This window comes from Micromys minutus (genome assembly GCF_963924665.1).
Source record: "Micromys minutus genome assembly, chromosome: 10".
In the NCBI taxonomy this organism is placed as follows: domain Eukaryota; kingdom Metazoa; phylum Chordata; class Mammalia; order Rodentia; family Muridae; genus Micromys; species Micromys minutus.
In genome coordinates, this window is record NC_137979.1 from 42,462,902 (window position 1) to 42,483,280 (window position 20,379).

Below are 20,379 nucleotides of genomic sequence, written 5' to 3' on the forward strand. Positions count from 1 at the left end.
GGCGCACCCAGCAGTCATAAGAGAATCCTAGAGTTAAAGACTGAGAACCACACATGTGCACATTTGGCCTTTATCTCAGTGGTATTACTGCTACTGAATGCTTAAATTAGACTGTAAAGCGCACATACCAGGTGGGTGGTCTTATTGTAATGTGCCACACATGGTTCACTTTTAGATCTCCATGGTTTTTGTCTATTAGGAAATATGGCGATCCTTCCAAATTGATTTTGTTTAATTAACATACTTAGAAGTGATTTCTAAGCATATCTTGAATCATCCCTTTAGAACTCAGATCTGTTTTCGTCATTTCTTGTTATACAGAGAGAAAGTGGTGCCTCGGGAGGTCAGGTAATTTTTCCTAATGTTGTACAGCAAATTAATGTCAAGGCCATGTCAGCCCTCCATTTCCCACCTCCTATCTGCTGCGCTGTACTCAGTGGAGCTGAATGAATTCACTCTAGAGAGCAAGGGCTCTCCCAAGCCTTCTTAACAGAGCATATTCACTTTGGTAATGAAAGGGGGGAAACATAAAAAGCATGTTTAAATTATATTTTTAATTTCCTCCTTAATTATTTGGGCTGTAGAAAAATCTTTGTGAAAATTTTTAGTTTCTGTTAACCCTTTCTAGTTACTTATATTAAGAACAAATACTTGTTAACAATGAAGTTGCATGCATTTCCCCTTTATTGTCTATGAAGATGAAAGAGCTATCTTTGTAAGGTAGTAGTTAAAATGAAAATAAGAAACACCATATGAAATACAACTTATAAAATATCCAGACATGAGCTTATGCTTCTAAAACATAATTTCCTCTTCATGCATAGAATATTCTTTTGGTTGCCTGAGAATATGTATTTTTACTTAATTTTAAATAAATATGTCTCTTCCCTTTTTTTCCTTTTTATTAGTGAATGCTGGTATGTATTAGTTATACTACATGAAACAGCCAGTTTGTTCTTGACTTACAAAGATATTAGCTCAATGTGCAGCATCTTTGTAGTTATAAACTATGTTTATAGTAAACACACACAGCCATACTTGGAGATAACCTATGTGTGCTGTCCCCTGAACAACACATTCTTCACATTTATTTGGTTTTGAGCTTTTTAAAACTTCTAAGACATGGACTATTGTAATTTAGGACTTGCTTTTTTTCTATATATAACATTGTTTCTAAGATGTATACTTTGTATGTAACCACAGATTATTTTTAGTGCAGGGGAAAGTGTTTTATGGTTGTCCTATTTGTTCTCTTGCTAATGGACATTCAGGTTGTCACTAGTGTTGTTTCGAATGGCCTGCTACACTATAAATAGTGTGTGGTGTTAACATATATTTTCAATTTTTAAAATATTTAAAAATTTTTTAATATTTATTTATCTAGTTATTATAGATAAGTACACTACAGCTATCTTCAGATACACCAGAAGAAGGCATCAGATTTCATTACAGATGGTTGTGAGCCACCATGTGGTTGCTGGGAATTAAACTCAGGACCTCTGGAAGAGCAGTCAGTGCTCTTACCCTCTGAGCCATCTCTCCAGCCCCCATTCTTTCAATTTTTAATTACTATATAATTACTAAAGTATTTTTCATGAATTTTCCTTTTTATGGAGATGAGTGTATAAGATTTGGCAGTCCTTAGTTGTTAATAGGTACTGAATGTTTCTATGGATTTCCCTCTTATGTTGATGAATATACAATACTTGATAGCCCTTAGTCATTCATGAAATTTCCTTTAACAGTTTTTATTTAAAAAAAATTTTTTTTTACAAAAGAGAAGTTGAAGCCAGGCATGATGAGCCATGCCTTTAATCCCATACTCTGAAAACATAGGCAGATTCTCTGAATCTGATCTACAGAGTAAGTTTCAAGACAGCCAGGGCTTCACAGAGAAACTTTGTCTTGAAAAACCAGAGGGGATGCGGGAAAGAGAAGTAGACTTTAAAAGTGAGACCCTTGGGGCTGGAGAGATAGCTCAGTGGTTAAGAGCACTGACCGCTCTTCCAGAGGTCTTGAGTTCAATTCCCAGTAATCACATGGTTTCATAACCATTTATAATGAGATCCGGTGCCCTCTTCTGGCTTACAGTCATATATGCAGGCAGAATACTATGTAATAAACCAATCAGTCAATCAATCAATCTTTAAAAGAGTGAGCCCCTCCTTAAGAAGTTGAAGCTTGGGCTAGAGAGATGGCTCAGTGGTTAAGAGCACCGACTGCTCTTTCAGAGATCCTGAGTTCAATTCCCAGCAACCACATGGTGGCTCACAACCATCTGTAATGGGATCTGATGCCCTCTTCTGATGTGTCTGAAGACAGCTACAGTGTGTTCATATACATAAAATAATAAATAAATCTTTTTTAAAAAAAGTTGAAACTTGGGAGATTATATAGCCTTCCTGAGACATTTTCATGTATTCATTTATAAGACAACATAAATGTCACAGTCACGTCATCCTCACAGCTGCAGTTCTGAATGAGTCTCCATAGTCAACTTTATAGGCATAAAAACATCTTTCGTTTTTCTCAAAATTGTCTCATTTTAGCATCATCATTTGCAGAGGAAAACAATCCCTCTCTAAGTTAAAAGTTTGGGCTCTGAAGACTCATTTGTGAGTGCCATTTAAAATTTATTTTTAATTAAGCGAATTTAATGTTGGTAAGAGGTGCCAGACATTTAGAGCTCTAGAGAATCCAAGCATCCATATATCTACAGAACAAGCCTGGCTCAGACGGTAAAGGTACATTCTCCTTCCTGCTGTGTTCCTGTCTGTGTCCAGAGAGAAGAATTGCCCTCCTGAGAGGTGTCATAGACTTTGGGCCCCACTCATTACCAAGCATGTATCTAGCCAGCAGAAGGTCCACTGGTAACCATAGTTCATTTGAAACCCAGCCTAGCCTTTGCCAATTCATTTTACCCAGTCTACTCAATTGCTATTAAGTGTTAATGATTTTGGGCTCCTGTCAGCCTGGTTTAATTCAAACTAGAAACATAGTGCCAAAAGCTTTCTCTATTCCCTTCATTGGCTATCCCTGGGGATTCATGCCTTTCCCTATGAGGAAGTTGGATTTAATTGGTCTTTTCCTTTTTTTTTTTTTTTTAAATCAGTATTTAGAACTATAACTGGGAACAGACAACTTTCACTTTTAGTGTTAATATTATATCAAAGAAATGAGTGTGCTAATATGAGAAAATGATTGAACCAAATTAGAAATCTTACAAAGAATAAAAGAGGATCTCTGTGGGGTGGTTTGTGCTGGGTTCTGGGTTATTAAAATATTGTTATAAATTATCTGTCATAAATGTGCTCTAATGCTGAGCATATTCATAATTGATTAACTTGACTCCCTCCTTGTGCAAGATCATAACAGCTTGTTTTAAAGAAATGAGTAAGTTTCTTGACCTGGAAGTAAATATCTCACTCTTCCAAGAAGGTATTATAGGTCATTCGGATCAAGCGTTGACTTTGCCTCTGGGTTTATGACTGCAGCTAAAAGATGACTTGCATCATGAAGGTCAAAAGAAATCTGGGTTATCAAGGATGTTCCTAAACTGTCTTTCTCATCAGACTCTTAGCAGAAGATCAGGGAGTTGAATATCAGGGCTTGAGTTCTGCTTAGACTTAACTTTTCTAACATGATGTGTGATTGTAGGAGAGAAAACAGTGTTGTTTGGTACGTGGCTGCTTATTTTTTTTGTTTAATGGCTAGCAGCATATTTTATGTTAATGTGGTTTCTAAATCCTTGTAATTGTTATCCTAACATCTGACTTTCACAAACTCATCTATAACTTTAGCTTGGTTTCTATCTAGGTTGAATTAATTCAACTAGTTGAAATATGCTACTGAAGCCAGAGTGGGAAGTTGGGGCTTTTCATACAATCGGCACTGTCATTCTGTTCCAGGGCTATAAATGCATGTGTAAACTGAAGTTAGTCATCTGGACTATCATTGTCCCAGATGACGGAGTTCAGGTGTAAAACTTGTGGCATACTCACCTAGTTATCCCTACTGGAAGGCCTCTCTGGCTCAGTCCTTATGGGAATTGGGTCATCATGATCATTAATCAAACACCTTTGAGAAATGTCAGTTACTTACCTAACTCTATAGAAACTATACTTTATCTGTGTTTTCTGACCAAACTAAAGTAAGTGAAATGGTTTTGGAGTTAAGTTACTAGGGTTTTTTTGTTTATTTTGTTTTGTTTTTTGAGAGTTTTATATGGTGACTTCTATATGTGTAAGCTTTCTTTTAAGGTGGGATAAGGGGAATACTTGAAATTTAGCATTTGTTCTTGTCAGTTTCTCCTCGGGCTGTGCTTGGGTTTGCAAGGAGATGGGACTTATTAAAAACTGTAGGAGAATTTATTCTGTGAGGCTGTCATTGTCCTAAGATGTAGTATGAAAGAGGTGTGTTTATAATAAACAGGGAAACAATTGAGCCAAAGGAGTAAGTCTTGATTTGTAGAAGTAATTTCAAGAAAATATGGCAAAAAAAAAAAAAAAAAAAAAAAAGAAAGAAATATCTATAGCACTAAGGTAGAAATTCTCCACCTGCTGCTAACACAAGCTTTTTTTCTTTCTCTTTGTATTTCACAGGTGAGTGTGGTACAAGACTCTGTCAATATTTCTGGGCAGAACACTATGAACATGGTAAAGGTTCCGGAATGCCGGTTGGCAGATGAGTTAGGAGGGCTGTGGGAGAATTCCCGGTTCACAGACTGCTGCCTGTGTGTGGCTGGCCAGGAGTTCCAGGCTCACAAGGCCATCTTAGCAGGTTTGTGCTGATTCATGACTCACTTTTGATTCGATAGGAAAAATAGTGGCTACCAAATTGCCTTTTGGAACAACTTCAACTTTTGAACTCTGCACCTAAATACATTTTTTAAATTCATTTTCATTTTGGTGTTTTGAGATAGGATCTCACTTTATAGCTTAGGCGGACCTAGAATTTACTGTTAGCCCAGACTGTCTTCAAACTTCAATCCTCAGCCCCCACCCCACTTCCAGCCCCCACTGCTGGAGTAATAGATATATGCCGCTGTACCTGAACTGTATCTTGTATTCTAAAGACAGGTCTCATAACCAAAAGTGCTATTCTTCATAAAAATGCATTTCTGGTTTGTCTCAAGTAGACTTGGGTACTATTTTAAAAGTATAAATGGTGGTCATACAAAGGTTCTACATCTCTTTGCACTGGGAAAGTAGCTCTTGGAATACCTAGGAGCAAGTAATAGCTCCTAGATGGGCTTTGGATGTGATAGAGAGGATTCTGTTCTAGGGACTAAGTACTGTCAGACTGAGATATAGGCCTCTCAAATGGTTAGGCTGTCCCTTCACTATAAACATACAAGAAGAATGGGACTATGCTACTGAGGATCAGCTCTTGTTCTGTCAGGTTCTTGATCTTTAAAACCAGAATGACTCGCCCCAAGGAAGAACTGAGAGAGGGCTCATTTCACCTTATAGAAAAGTGGGGCCGTAGACACACACTGCTTTGCAGACCACAGAGCATGTCCTAGTATCAAGTGACTCAGGTAACAAATGTTTTCCCAACACTCCTCTGCTGAGCTGTCTCAGCTCCATCATTCTAAAGTACACACTTGAGATGAGCTCACCCTGTCTCATATGACAACTTTTCATTCTCTGCCTCTGCTAGGTATTGTTGTCAGTGCTGAAGGAAATGAGTAACTTAGGCTACTATCTACCTATATAACTTAGGCTAATATATACCTCAACATGCTTACTTCCGCCAACCCCTTCTCCCTTTTAATGTCTGTTTCTTGTGTGTGTGGTACAAGCATGTATTTGTGCATGTCTATGCAAGCACATGTACTTTGTGTGTATGTGCAGAGGCCAGAGGTTGAATGTCTTTTTTTTGTGACTCCCTACCTTACTTTTTGATATAGGGTCTCAGTGACATAAAGCTCACTGTTTTTACTGGACTGACTCGCCAGTGAGGTCCAGGGATCCACTTGTGTCTCTCCAATGTCCTCACTCAGTGCTGGAGTTACTGATACATACCTGGTTTTTAAGTGAATGCCAAGGATCCGAAAAGAGGTCCTCATGCTTGTACAACAACACTTTATACACTAAACCATCTCCTCAGCCCTCCTACCTACCCCACCTGTCTGTCTGTAGATGTAGTCAGCTTCCTTTTTTTCCCCCAACAGTAGATATTTCAGTCTTCAACCTTTCCCGTCTAACCTCCTCCAACTACTAAAGGATGCCCTTGCCTTCTCAGAGGCCCTTTTGTAGGAACACCTTTGATGCTTACTGTTCTGTCACCTAACTTCTCACTTTCAGAATTGATTATTTTGAATACTTCTGCCTCTGAACTTGTCCTGCCTTCCCAGAAACCTCATTCTCTCAGTGTATGTGCTCCCTTTCTCCCCACATACTCCCCACATTCACCTTCTACTTCCTTTCCCCACAATGTCCTCAGTTCACCTCCTTGCCAGAAAAGCAATTTTCCAAAGTTAGATGAATGACCTGCTAGCTTCTAAGTTTGAGAGGCTCAATCATGTGCTAGTTGACTCCATGCTCCAGTTTTCTCCTGGTTCTTCAACTATCTTGTTCTTTCCCTTTATGGCTCAGAAAATCGAACCCTTGGCCCCATGTATGCTTGGTAAGCACTCCATCTCTGAGCTGTATCTCCTGCTTGATCCAGCTATTTCTACTGTGTGGCTTTTCTCCCTCTCCTTCACCCGTTCCTTCAGACATCAGCCAGCCCTAAAGGTCTGCTTCAGTGTTCCCTCTGGTGATTTGGTTCCCATTACATCGGCTGCAGTCTGTCTACTGATGACTTTCTAAGCCCTGCTGCTGTGCACCCTGCCCCCCAGTATTGAAGTACCAGCTTGTATGCACCATATAGCCTGTAACTCTTCTGAGATAAGAACATAGAGATAACCTTCTGAAATTGATTAAAATAACGAGGTTCACATTTGAAATCTGAAAAAGTGGGGAGAAATCTCTGCTATATAACCCAGGCTGACCTCATGTGCAGAATTTTCCTGCCTTACAGGTATACACTACTATGCCTAGTTAATTTATAAAATTAAAAGGGGGAGCTCAGAGGGTTAAATGATTCTCCCAAGAAAATGGTTAGAAAATGACAGGGCTCACATTAGTTCTTTCTGACAAAAACTATAGGTCTCTTCCACTTTCTTGCTCTCTTCATCTGCCCTTCCACTCCATGTACTGGTCTGGGAGTGTCAACTGTGACCCCAACCCCTGATTTACTCAGCAACATGAAAATGTTTGAGTTCTTAGTCATTTTATTACTTTTTATGGTTGAAAGTAAAGTGTGTGTGATTTTCATGGGTATTCATAGAATGTACATGGACTCTGTTTCTTGGTTGTTGTTTTGTTTTGTTTTTCCTTCATTCCCATTTCTAAAGGGAAAAACTGAGTTCTCCATAATGAAATGAATTAAATGCTAAGGAAGATGTTTTTACCAAATAGAGGGAGCTTTGAAGGGCCATAAAACATTATAGTTAATCTAAGGCTTCTACAGCCTTTTGGGGATAATACCAACCTCATTGAGAACACATAGCTGAAGGACGAGACAATTTACCAAAAATGTTCATCACCAAGCTAGCACGTGCCATTGAGCTCAGCTTTTAACCTTCTCACTATGTGGTCTCTATAGAGGTGCTCTTGTTCTAGCCAAACATTCAGGTTTTAGAATGCCCTTAGGTATTCTAAATACCTTCCTTCCATTGGAATTTCAAGTCTATACAAGTAGTTCATCTTTGTCGTACACAGATAAATAATTTCTATAAAATATAGATGATTAAAATAGAGCCAATGAAATGTTTTGAAAGCATATGTTTTATAATTCTGCTATGATTTGAGTTGAGAGCATTTCCTTGGGAGTGGGACAGGAAGATCTTCATTGTTACTGGAGTAATGGAGCAGTTCCCATGTGATAACCTCATTGTTCCCCTCTCATGTTGTAGCTCGGTCTCCAGTTTTCAGTGCCATGTTTGAACATGAAATGGAGGAGAGCAAAAAGGTGTGTACCAGGATCCACAGGCATCTTTTTAATTCAGCGATTAAAGTCAGACCTTTTCCAGTCTGAAGACTTATTTTCCTAATTATCTTTCTCTTGCTGTGTTATTAAAATACAGTTTCTTGAACAGACACCTTCTGAGAGCAGAGAGGTGATCTGAAATGTCCCAGGTGACGTGGACTTTTACTTGCTCAACAGGTCATCTGAATAATTTGAATTAAAGATACTAGAAAGTCCAGAGATTTAAAAAAACAAATCACACATTTAGTTGTTTTGCTACTGTTTGAGAAAATAAAGGTAGTTAGTGTACAGTGATGGGAGGAAAATTACTACAGTAAGCAGTAGAGGGTGGGGGCGGGAGTGGGAGAGGAAGAAAGAGAGGAGGCAATTTCTATCCGTGGTTATAGGTTTAACTCATACAAGCTTCTTTCCTCACAAGAACTTAAAATCATGAATATAGTTTAGGAATTTTGTTCTGTTAGGATGATTCTCATTTTTGGCTTTTCTGGCATAGAATCGGGTTGAAATTAACGATGTAGAACCTGAAGTTTTTAAGGAAATGATGTGCTTCATCTACACGGGGAAGGCACCGAACCTTGACAAAATGGCTGATGATTTGCTGGCAGCTGCTGATAAGGTGAGATAAGAACAGGGAAATAGTCCTGAGACCAGGCCTTAATGTAACCTCTTCAGTTTTGTGAAAGGGCTTATGTGTTAGTATTGTGGGTGAAGTGAGCACACATATATCTTAACTTAGGCGACAATCTTATACATTGTTCCAACACAGTAGGAACTTTTGGTACTAAAAGTGTCCTGCTCAAAATGGTAAACTCTCGGGGTCACCTTAACTATGGAAAAGAAGGGTATGTTTGATATTCACCCCCCCCCTTTTTTTTTTGGTTCTATCTGAAATTTAACCCTGTCAAGATTTAAATAAATAGATGAGATTTTTTAATTTTAATTTTTGGTTTATTTTGTGACAGGGTTTCTCTGTGTAACCCTGGCTTTTCTGGAACTTTCACTGTAGACCAGGCTGGCCTTGAACTCAGAGGTCTGCCTGCCTCTGCTCCTCAGGGTGTGCACCATCACCACCTGGCATTTGAGCTGTTATGTGGGTGCCTGAAATTGAGCCCGGTACTTTGGAAGAGTAGCCAGTGTTCTTAATCACTAGGCCATCTTCTGAACCCCAAGTAAATGTAATTTTGACAGAGAAAAGAGCCAGGTGGTAGCACACACTTTAATCCCAGAACTCAGGAAGCAGAGGCAGGTAGATCTCTGTGAGTTGGAGGACAGCCTGGTCTACAGAGTTAGTTCCAAGGCAGTGAAGGCTACACAGAGAAACCCTGTCTTAGAAACACACACACACACACACACACACACACACACACACACTCATACACGCACAGGGTGGGGGTGTCTTTATCTGCATCTTGGCTCCTGTTTTACTGCAGAATTCCTCAGAAGTTAGAGCGTCTAATTGTGTACTAGAAGTTTTGTTTTCTTTCTTCCTTCCTCCTTGAGACAGAGTAGCTCTGGCTGTCTAGAATTCACAATTCACTCTATAAACCAGGCTAGCCTCTAACTCACATAGATAGATCCTCCTGCCTCTGCCTCCCAAGTGCTGGCTGGGATTAAAAGTGAGAGCCACCACACTGGATTTATGGAGAGTTTTCTGAAAGCAAGTATTGCTAGACAGCATGTCTCCAACTCAGTTAACCCTGGAAGCATTTTTCTCAAGAATCGCATCTGATTAGAGAACCTGAGAACACAACAGGAACTGGCTTCCATTGTAAAGCCTGGAGGCTGCGTGCCCGTGTCCTGGGGCCTTTGCAGTACCAGTTATGAGATGGACAGTATGATTGATATGTGCCCTGTAGAAGTGTTCCCTATATATTAGATAGAGGCAGTTGATGTAAATGAGTTAAAAGGTCACTGCTTACTGCTAGCAGTAGATCTCAGGAGAAAGCAGACACTGTGCTTGGAGAACTGCCTCTTTCTGTTGTGGTCTGAGTTCTAGTACTTTTCTGAGGAAAAAGTTCCTATAACCAAGAACACCAGAGCCTCTCCAGGTTTTGTTCTGGAAAATGGAGTCCTGAGGACAGAGGATGGTGCCTAGACATACAACAGGTTTTGTCTGTGTTGACCAGCATTTTGAAGTATTTTTGAAGGTAAAGCATATAGACCCAATTTTTTTCTCTTGATGAAGATTGGGATAGTAACTCTATTCTTATTACCTTTTAAAACTTGATTAAGGGCTGGAGAGATAGATAGCTCAGCGGTTAAGAGCACTGACTGCTCTTCCAGAGGTCCTGAGTTCAATTTCCAGCAACCACATGGTGGCTCACAACCATCTGTCGTGGAATCTGATGCCCTCTTCTGGTGTGTCTAAAGACAGCTACAGTGTACTCAAATACATTAAATAACTATTTATTTTTTAAAAAGATTTGATTAATAGTTAACAACATGAAAATGCCACACTCTTCCAATCAGACTCATTTCTGACTAGGAGAAACTTAGTTTCATTAAATCAATAAGAAAGTATTAAGTTTAAGCTGGGTAAAATTAGCACTCATTTTATCTGAGACAGGGGCTTGCTCTGTAGCCCAGGCTGGCTTTGATCTCACAGTAATCCTGCTTAGCTCCTGAGTACTAGGGGTTAACTATGTGTACCCAAGCCTGGAGCTAGCCTGCTTTATAGAGTAGCTGTGGTTCTGTCTGACCTGCTGCTAGTATCCAGTGAAGTAGCCATTGTGCTTATATACCTCAGGTCTGTATTCTCTTATCTTTGAGGTCCTATAAGGGTGATGAGTACTGTAAACTTCACATTTTAGACCAAAATACTGAGGATCAAAGTTTTACATCCTTAGAACCAAAGTTAAAACTTCTTTTTGTCTGGGTTTTCATCAGTTCAGGGAGCAAGGGAATCAGCCTGAATTGCCACTCCAGAGTGGAGTTTTTAATGCACCACATTTCCTTCTGATTTTAAAAAAGAAAGCAGTTGAATCCAACAGTGCTATAAATTTATGAATGAGAAGTTGCCAGGTGGTGGTAGCAAACACCTTTAATCCAAACACTCAGGAGGCAGAAACAGGCAGTCTGTAAGTTTGAGGCTAGCCTGATCTATAGAGTCAGTTCCAGTACAGTTAACGCAGCACAGAGAAGCCTTATCTTGCAGGTAGGAGGGTAGTGAAGTGGGTGTCAGCAGCTAATGGGTGATTTTCAAATTCCATTCAGAATTTCCCACTAGGAAGCCTTTGCTCCAAGCCTATTGAGAAGCATGCTTTACCTTTATACCTCTCTGTGAGTTTAGGAAAACAGTGAAAAATCTTGAAAGGATCTAAACATCTTGAATTTACCCAGGAGGCTGAAACAGCTTCTTCTGAGCCTTACCAGTCTCCTGGGGACATGTGTAATTAGACTAAAAACAAAACAAAACACGCTGGCCAGGCCTAGGAGACACAGTTTCAATCTCCCAAGTAAGTACTGCCATTAGGCAAGGTTTTCAGAAGCATAATTAAGAAAAAAAACTTTGTCCCCCAAGAGACAAGAGTGGCTACTTTTGTCTAATTGTGCAGGCGGGATCAGAGCTATTCACAGCAGAAATCCTTTTAAAAGAATGTGGAAAGAAAGGTAAGAGGGACATCCCTGCAGCTGTAGAAAGGCCGGCCATGGACTCAGCCCCTCCCAGCACCTTCACTGCTTGCTTGTCTAGTGCCATTTTCTCTTTTCCATGGAAACTGTTTTTCAGTTACTTAATATAAGAAATTAAAGTGGCACCAAAACCAATAAAACTCCTCTTTGCTCTAGGAGATCACAGTGCCAACAGGTTTGCCTTCTTGCCTGAAATTTATAATAAAATTGTAGGGGTTTGATTGTCATGATTCAGCCTGGAGGGGCATTGTGTCATCGAATTCTGAGACCCTGAAGGTGGAAGCTCTATAGAGAGAGATTGGAAAACCTCAAGGCAAATGCTTTTATTTCAGGCCTTCTTTATTCCTCTGGAAGTTCATGCTATAGTAAAGAGCAGGTAGCTGAAGGTCATCGGACCTAATCAGCTGGATCCGCACACCAGCATCGATCTAGACCTTCTGCTTCCAGAATGTGGGTGCTGTTTATTTAGAAAATAGGAATGCTTAAACTGAAATTGGAACCAGGTTATCCGCTGCTTTGTTCTATTTTACCCTCACAATCTTAACCTCAGCCCCAGTAAAATAAGGCTTGAGCCCTTGGCTCACCCTCGCTCAGGAACAGTATGTTTCAGAGATATTGATGACAACAACCACGGGGTCCCTTTGCTTGATAGGTCAGTTGGGGTATTCTGCCAGTGATAATATTAAAATGAAAAGAACTGTGGCAAATTAAAGGTAGTGCATGCCTTTAATCCCAACAGTCAGGAGGCAGAGGCAGTCTCATCTCTGAGTTCTAGACCAGCCTGCTACAGAGAGAGTTCTGGGACAGACAGGACACACAAAGAAACCCTGCCTCAAAAACAAAAACAAAAACAAAAAAAGGAGCTAGAGAGATGGCTCAGCCATTAAGAGCACTGACTGCTCTTCCAGAGGTCCTGAGTTCAAATCCCAGGTGGTGGCTCACAACCAAATCCGATGCTCTCTTCTGGTGTGTCTGATGACAGCAATGGTGTACTCATATAAATAAAATAAGTCTTTAAAAAAAAAAAAAAAAAAGGGAAGGCAGGCAGACAGACAGGAACCCCACCCCAACAAAACAGTGCTTCAGCTGTGAGCAGTAGGACTGCAGAAGCTATGATAGAATGCTCTGCTGGCTTGCAGCTGGCTAGTGCTTCACTCTCAGGGTAGATGGTGGTTGTGTAGGAAAGGCAGGTGATAAGTGAGCGTTGGGATGTAAATCTGCTCTGGTTGTCATTTTGTAATAGGTAAACTTAAGAATTTGATAGACAAGGTTACCCACATTTCAGTTCTCTTCACTTCAGGCTTAAGCAGCTGCCCTTCAGAGTGTGGTTGTGTTTATGACTGTTGGTACTTTTCCTGCACTCTGTAATTGTATTCAGATGCCTAGTTTCCCAGTGCACAACTATGGGAAATGCTTGTGGCATCAGTCCTGGGCCATTGCTGCTCTGACCACTGACCACAGCACTGCTTGTCTCCCTCTAGTACGCCCTGGAGCGTTTGAAGGTCATGTGCGAAGACGCCCTCTGCAGTAACCTCTCTGTGGAGAACGCTGCGGAGATTCTCATCCTGGCTGACCTCCACAGCGCAGATCAGCTGAAAACTCAGGCAGTGGATTTCATCAACTAGTGAGTATCATCAAAGTCTCTCCTCCTTCAGAATAGTTGGGATAAAGAAGAAAGAAAGACTCTGAATTAGTAGGTAAAGTAAGCAAGCAGCTTCATTAACCTTTTGGTAATAAATAGAGAATTTTCATCTTTCATTCAGCTCAACTGTGTGAAAATGGTTTTGCTTGTATGGATCAGGTTCTACATGTGAAGCTCCTTACTTCCAAACAGTGCTGGAACTGAGTAGTGATGCTTGCTGACCTAGAAAAGCTGTGTACCCCAAATGAAGTAGCTTCCCCTTACTTTGACAGTCAAGATAGATTCCAGGATAATAGAGGTTCCTGTTTTGTGAGTTAGTAACCTGTGTTTTATAGTCTCTGGTGAGATCAGGGAAAGAGAAGGGGTACACATTAACTGATTGTTAAAGACTATTTTGAAAAGGAGACAGCCTGCCATATCTGTTACTTAATTCCAAGTGACAGGTGAGCTCACCAGAGTACTTTCTAGAGTACTGTGAAGGAGCTAGGACAGCTTGTAGGTGTAGTCCTTCTCATTGGGATGCACTTTATGCTCCCTTGTGTGATGGGGAGCAAAATCTGGAGGGAAAAAAAGTCCTCATAACAAACAGTGCCTCAGGGTTAGCAAGTCTAAGATGTTCAGGTAGGATCAGTGAATGATTTTTAACACAGAAAATACCCAAATCTGGGGAAATAATGTTTTCTAGGTACAGTTACATGTTTGTCCCTAAGGTGTTAGCCTGAGACAGACAGAGAGGAAAGGAAGGACCAGTAAGTATGAAATCTGTTCAAGGTGCACTGTATGTTGGATAGGTAGGTGCTTGTTACTTTTTAGAAGGTAACAACCATTGAGCAAAAGGTGGGTGTTACCTTCTCTTTTCTGACCCTCAGTAGGCCCTGGCTGTTGTGATGTGCCTTGTGGTCAACAAGACTAGTAAATGGCGAGAGCAGGTGGGAGTCAGAACCCTTGCTCCTCTTTATTAGCCTCCATGAATATAAATATCTTCAGCAGTATCAAGTCTGATGTACAACCCACATTTTGAAAGCGCAGTACCTCAGAGTCCACGTTTTCAGAATTAGAAGAACCACAACCCAGTCTACTGGTCTGCATACTGTCTAAGATCACATTCTTATACATGTTAAGAGTTCTGTCTGGGTCATGCTGATTGCATTAACACCTTCTACAGCACACACTGGAAAAGTGGGCTGTCTAGGTAGCTGTTTGGTCCATTTGCACACTCCCTTTTGTAACCTCTCTCTCCACATTTTTCCTAGTCATGCTTCAGATGTCTTGGAGACCTCTGGGTGGAAGTCAATGGTGGTGTCACATCCCCACTTAGTGGCAGAAGCTTACCGCTCTCTGGCTTCGGCACAGTGTCCTTTCCTGGGCCCCCCCAGGAAACGCCTGAAGCAATCTTAAGATCCCGCCAGTTGGAAGACTCCATTTATTTTCCAGAAGCAGCAGCCCCCATTGCTGCCACTGACTACCAGGTAGACAGCGCAATCTGTGGAGCTTTTACTCTGTCAGGGGAAAGACTGCACCATGACTCAGACTTTAAAACAGCACTAAATAACTTAGGGGAACTGGGGGAGGGAAGGGCCCAGGACTCGGGCCACTCAACCTAATGAAACCCTGTTGCTCTGTCACCATGTGCCCTTTGGCCTGACCAAGTTTGACACTGGGATTCAGTTTAGGCGCTGGCCCCAAGCACATCCCAGCAGTGGTACTTCGGAGAAATCGACATCTGACTGAGCAGAACAAATCGTCAGGTGCCTGGAGCAAAAAGGAAAAAAAAAATGCAGAAACAAGTGGACATTTAGTTTTAAGAGATGGAAAAAGGAAAGAAGAAAGATTTTTTTCAAAAATCAGTTTGTGGATTCCAGTAGTATTTATGTTGAAAGAAGCAAATTTTAGTCCTTCCAACTGTGGATATTTGTGAAAACTCACTACCATACAAGTATCAGAAGAGCTCTCTCATTAGCACTTACTGTTTGCAAGAACAAGCCCATCCTTTTATCCTCTTATGAAAAGTGACGCGTGACGGCAGAGGGCAGGACGTCATCTCCTGGAAAATGAGTGTTTGACAGTAGTGGCTTCTGCAGAAATTCTTATTGGTGTTAAAAACTGGAAAAAATAATTCATCCAGAATTCATACTGTCTTGATAAAAACTATGGTTCTGTTTTTTAGATATTGTGGAAAATGGATTTTTTTTTGGCATTTTTCTCTGATTTTATTTTTTTTTCTTCCCTTCCCCTTCCCTTTTTCTGAGAGAGAGAGAGAGAGAGAGAGAGAGAGAGAGAGAGAGAGAGAGAGAGAGGGAGGAGAGAGAGAGGAGAGAGAGGGAGAAAGAAGAAACACATCCAGAAAATACATAAGACAAAAAGAAGAGAAAAGGAAATTTTATTATTATTGCTATGTGAAAAAAAATCCCAGCCCACATGGCCTGGCTGTTTGTACCTGACTTGTTGCCTGCATAGGAGCCGGTCCTGTCACTTCTGATTAGCCCCTCTTCCAAAGGGGAGACTTCCAAATGTTAACTTTTTCTTTTTGAAAATATAAATAATTACTATTTTGTACTGTGTGGTATCTCTGGTCTTTTGTTTCACTCACTTGTTTGTCTCCTGGGTCTGAGTTTCTTACTTGTGAGATTTCGAAGCCCTGATATGATCTTCATCTTGTAAGGATTAGGTTCAAAATGTCTAAGAAGCAGTAGATAGGGATTTATTTATTCTCCATGCTCTCAAATTTTCTTTCGGAGCTCCGCATCTGCCAGTGTTTTGTCCTCCTTGAGGATCTGCCAGCCATGCCCTGGTAAGAGTCAGGGACCAGGTCCTACTCTGCCAAGGCAAGCAATTGTAGTGGGCTTCTTCTGCACCCTGTGTGTGTTAATACCTAATCCCAAACCTCCTATCTCCTAACAAAATGAAAAATATATATTTAGGAGACATGAATATGGAGATTAAATAAAGGGAAATTGTTGTGTCTTCTGGGTCCTGTCATTGACTTGTGTATTCTTGGAAAAGCTAAGGTCTTAACTTCCAGTGAGCTCACAAGAGTGCTGTGGTGTTCCAAGCTTCACAATACTGGCCAGGTAGTGAAACACACTAAAAACATACATAGTTTTTAGCCTTAGATAGAGCTTCAGCCCTTTTCACATATTGTCTTTCAGTAACTTTACTTTTGGCTAATTTTCTGGTTTACATTGTGTACCTACTATTGGCTGGGTATATGTGAGCAGGCAGCAGTTTTTACACAAGTGGGACTTGTTTATTGTAATCCGTGTCACTTCCCAGTTTCCTCCTTAGTATGACCTTTGTAAGGAAATGTCCAGTTCCCTATGTACTTGCTGCTGGCCACTGCCACTATGGCCTCCACTTCCAAATTGATGCATAGATATAGTGATACAGGCGGATACAGCATCTCCTCTGCCCATGCTGCCTCTCTGTTGGTTCTGTAATTCTCAGTTCTCAGCAGACCTCCATCTACAGGGTTCTTTTCAAACCTCCCAACCTCAAGGAGTTTGGTTGGACAAGTGCTAGGTAGTATTGGCTTGTAGCTGGAAACCCAAGGAAGGCGCGTGCCTAAGGTCACATGCGTGCTGAGCACCAGCTCTTCTAATGTCATATCCTGACGATTACATAAGGAATGGAGGAAGTTCCATTTCTGGAGTGCTTAGGTACAAAATTGGAAGTGAAGCTTGCTTCCTCTGGGAATAGCAAGACAAAGCTCCAGAAAGGTGCCTCTACTGGCCTGTTCTTCAGAGCTTCCAGTGGGTGAAGCAGATTCGCTTTCCTGAACTTCACTCGCTCACAGTGCTAGGTTGAAGATGGAGGACTGGGGAGAAAGTGCTTTCAGGAAGGGAGCTGTCCTGACATCTGGCTTTTGGCAGGATAAAGGTCTGTTCTGAGATTTTCCAGACTTGTAGAATTTCCAGCACAGACTTCACTGTGCATTGAAAAACTGATGGAATTTCAGGTGTAGATGAAGCGGCTCAATGCTTCTCCTGTTACTACATTATTTCTGGCCATGTTTGTTTTTGTTTAAACGATACAGTTGAAGCCATCTGGTTATGACAACATCAGAGCCCCAGCATACTGTTCATAAACCTCCCACTGCCACCACCTCTTCCCTTAGCTCCCCCACATCTGAAATTTAATTCAAGTTAACTCCACAATCTGGGGCATGTGCTGTCACTGCAGAGATGTCCGTGCCAGTGGAACAGTTGGAGATTGCAATTCCACAAGGATATGGCTTATTTATCAAAACAATATTTCAGGCAAGTAGTTCCACAGAACCTTTGGAGTTGTGTGGTGTGGGGGCCAAATACACTATCTGGCAGTGTCCCCATCTCCCCACCTCCCTGTGGTCAGCCTCTGCCTCATATCTGACCATCCGTGAAGGAAGATTTTTTTTTCCCATTTCCTACGTGGAGATTAAACCTGTCTGTTCTTATTAGGCAGCTTGGAGACCTTTATAGGTTTGAACAATTTAGGAAAGAAATGTCCCTTTTTCCCTTCTCCCTGATAAGGCTGCTGGCCTTCAGCTGTCAGAGAGCTACTGCCGCTTTTTTTTTTTCTTTTTAATTCCAGCCAGGAACATGAAGATCCTACAGCAGGCAGGCCAGAAGATCTCTGGCTGGACCAGTGTTCTGAGAGTTCCTTTTAAAACGTGGCTTCAGACTATTATGGGATCTCCATATTAGATGAACCCATGTAGATGAAGGGAAACAGCGTCTGTGTTTGTGAGCAAACACCCAGACTAGGGAGAAGGGGGGGCCTACATGTGAAGCTGACTAGTGTTTTGTTCTGGTCCTTCAACTCCTATAAAAGAACTACTAAATCAGCATGCAACATGGCTGCATCTTTCCGTATACCTTTGTCAAAGACAAATTCTTGGCTGGAACCCAGCCTTATTTTCCACAACTAATTATCTTTTTAATCAGCCTGGGCCCTGTGTGTTTCCTTTGTCTCCTGACTTTTCACCGTACTGTGCCCTCCATCCTTTAGATTCATTTCTGATGGCATGCTGACTAATCAGACATTCAGGTGAGTCTCCCTGGCCTGCTGTGTGCATGCGTACACAAGGTAGCCATAGTTTTCCACCTTTAATTTCAGCGGTGACTGCCACTGTGGGACCTTTGCCCCAATAGGTGGATACCTCTTGGATTCAGGGAGCAGAAAAGCAGATGTAGAAGATGAGTCTTTGGGATAATGAGCTGGGAGAACCAGAAGCTCTGACCTCCAGATGAGAAGGAAACGTGAATGTTGTTGGCTGATGGTTTCTCTAAACCATTAGGGAAGTGAGCCGAGGCTCCCCCTCTGTAAATCCTCTGCTGCAGCAGGAGGAAGTGACATCTGCAGTACTGTTTGCTGATTTCTACACTCCGAGAAAAAAAAAGAATTCGAGACTTGAGGGAATTCAATATAAGCAGCAGAAATGATTAAGGAGTTGAAGGGGATCAACTCTAGGGGAGAGACATTGTGAAGATAAAATACACACCACTCCAGTATAGGAATGTATCTACAGCTGACAGATGTCACAGGCATTCTGAGCACTTGCTGGTTTGTCCTGTGGCTCTCATTCCAGTTGTGTGAGCTGGGAAGGTAGAGATGTCACTTTCTCAAGGTCATGCCTCCTGGCCCAGAGCCAAGAAATAACAGCAAGCAATAAAATATTTGTGCTTAGACCTAAGGACCAAGGAAAAGGTGAAAAGCCGTGTTGGTTTGGCAGGAACATGGAATTGTCCACTAATGCTCAGGGAAAATATCTTAATGGTGATTTCCCAAACTAAAGAAGGAAGTTGCCAAGAAATTCTGTATCAGAAAAAACAGATATCCAGAAAAAAGAAGATATGTGCTCAAAGTGACAGAGACTAAAACTTAGGCCACTATGAGAGCAAATGCTTACATAGCATAGGAGAGCTCAGACTTCCCAAGGCTGGCTCTAGGATAGAGGATAGATTTCTGCTCAACTGATAATGTATGCCTTAGAAAGCATACATTAGGAGAAGAGTTACAGTAAAGTACTTTCAGTCATGGTGGAAGCAGAAGCCAAGGCAAATAAGAATAAATCAACAAATTGAGGACAAACTACCATTTGTCTAAGAGAAGAAGGCAACCAATGCCTAAGAACGTAATTCAGTCAAGTCAGTGGACACATTTTTGTGTGCAATGGTGTACTGGTTGTTCATGTGGCTGGATGATGTTGTGAAAGTCATGTTTGTAGAATAACTGTAGCTTTCAGTTGAGAAAGAAAACCGCCAGATCTAATCTACACTCTTTTGAGAATGAATCCCTAAAGACTCACTTCTGTGCTTCTTCAGCCTATCTTTCAAGTAAAAGTTTGCTTCACGCCTTAAATGTTTTCATGGGCCAGTGGTTGGTTCACCAGTGTGCTATAAAAGACATTTTATTCGGCTCCTAAATACAGAAACCCTTTGCCAGTCTGCAGGATGCAAGTACTCTCACCGTGGCTAACTTCACTTCTTCAAGGTGACCTTACTGAATGAAAACTAGGAAGACATGTGCTCTGTGCCTTTTTCTAGAATCTTCCCTGTGCCCTGTACAGACAGCATAGATGCAAATGGTATGCATAGACAGTGATAAGCCGTGAAGTGAATAGTAAGAGATTTTGAGTGCTTATTGTCTTTGCTAATTGTATTTTCATACGATTTAATTCTTAATAATAGCAATTTAGCAGCTGGCTCTTAAGATTCCTGAAATTTTAGCAGTTGGCTCTAGAAAGCCAGTGTTAACCAGTTTGGATTGTCCTCTGAGCTCTCAATGCCTGGTTATTTATTGTTACCCCACACTAAGTACTTATGGAACTGAAGAGATGGCTCAGTAGCTCTGAGCACTGGCTGCTCTTCTAATTCTTGCGCCCTCTTCTGGCCTCCGTGGGCACTACCATGCATGTTGGTGCACAGACACTTTTACAGACAAATCTCCATAGCCACAAAATAAAAATAAGATGTCAAATGCACTTGTGTCATTTAATGGCAAAATGAAATAGTGTGTTATTGTTCATCTTTAGATCTGTTGACATTGATACATGAACCAATCGTCGTATTCTGTGTTTTGATCTCTCTGGG

At 41.2% G+C, this 20,379-nt stretch overlaps 1 protein-coding gene across 2 annotated transcripts in view; it reads left to right on the top strand.

The window, feature by feature from the left end:
• Positions 1-15,865, top strand: part of SPOP (speckle type BTB/POZ protein) — a 76,512-nt gene extending 60,647 nt beyond the window's left edge. For both annotated transcript variants that reach the window (XM_080923540.1, XM_080923541.1), the window contains exons 6-10: positions 4,602-4,779; positions 7,964-8,019; positions 8,531-8,653; positions 13,149-13,291; positions 14,563-15,865. In XM_080923540.1, the coding sequence (XP_080779666.1) occupies positions 4,602-4,779; positions 7,964-8,019; positions 8,531-8,653; positions 13,149-13,291; positions 14,563-14,707 (645 nt within the window). In that variant the 3' untranslated portion in view covers positions 14,708-15,865. The remainder of the gene's footprint in view (positions 1-4,601; positions 4,780-7,963; positions 8,020-8,530; positions 8,654-13,148; positions 13,292-14,562) is intronic.
• Positions 15,866-20,379: the final 4,514 nt, after the last annotated feature.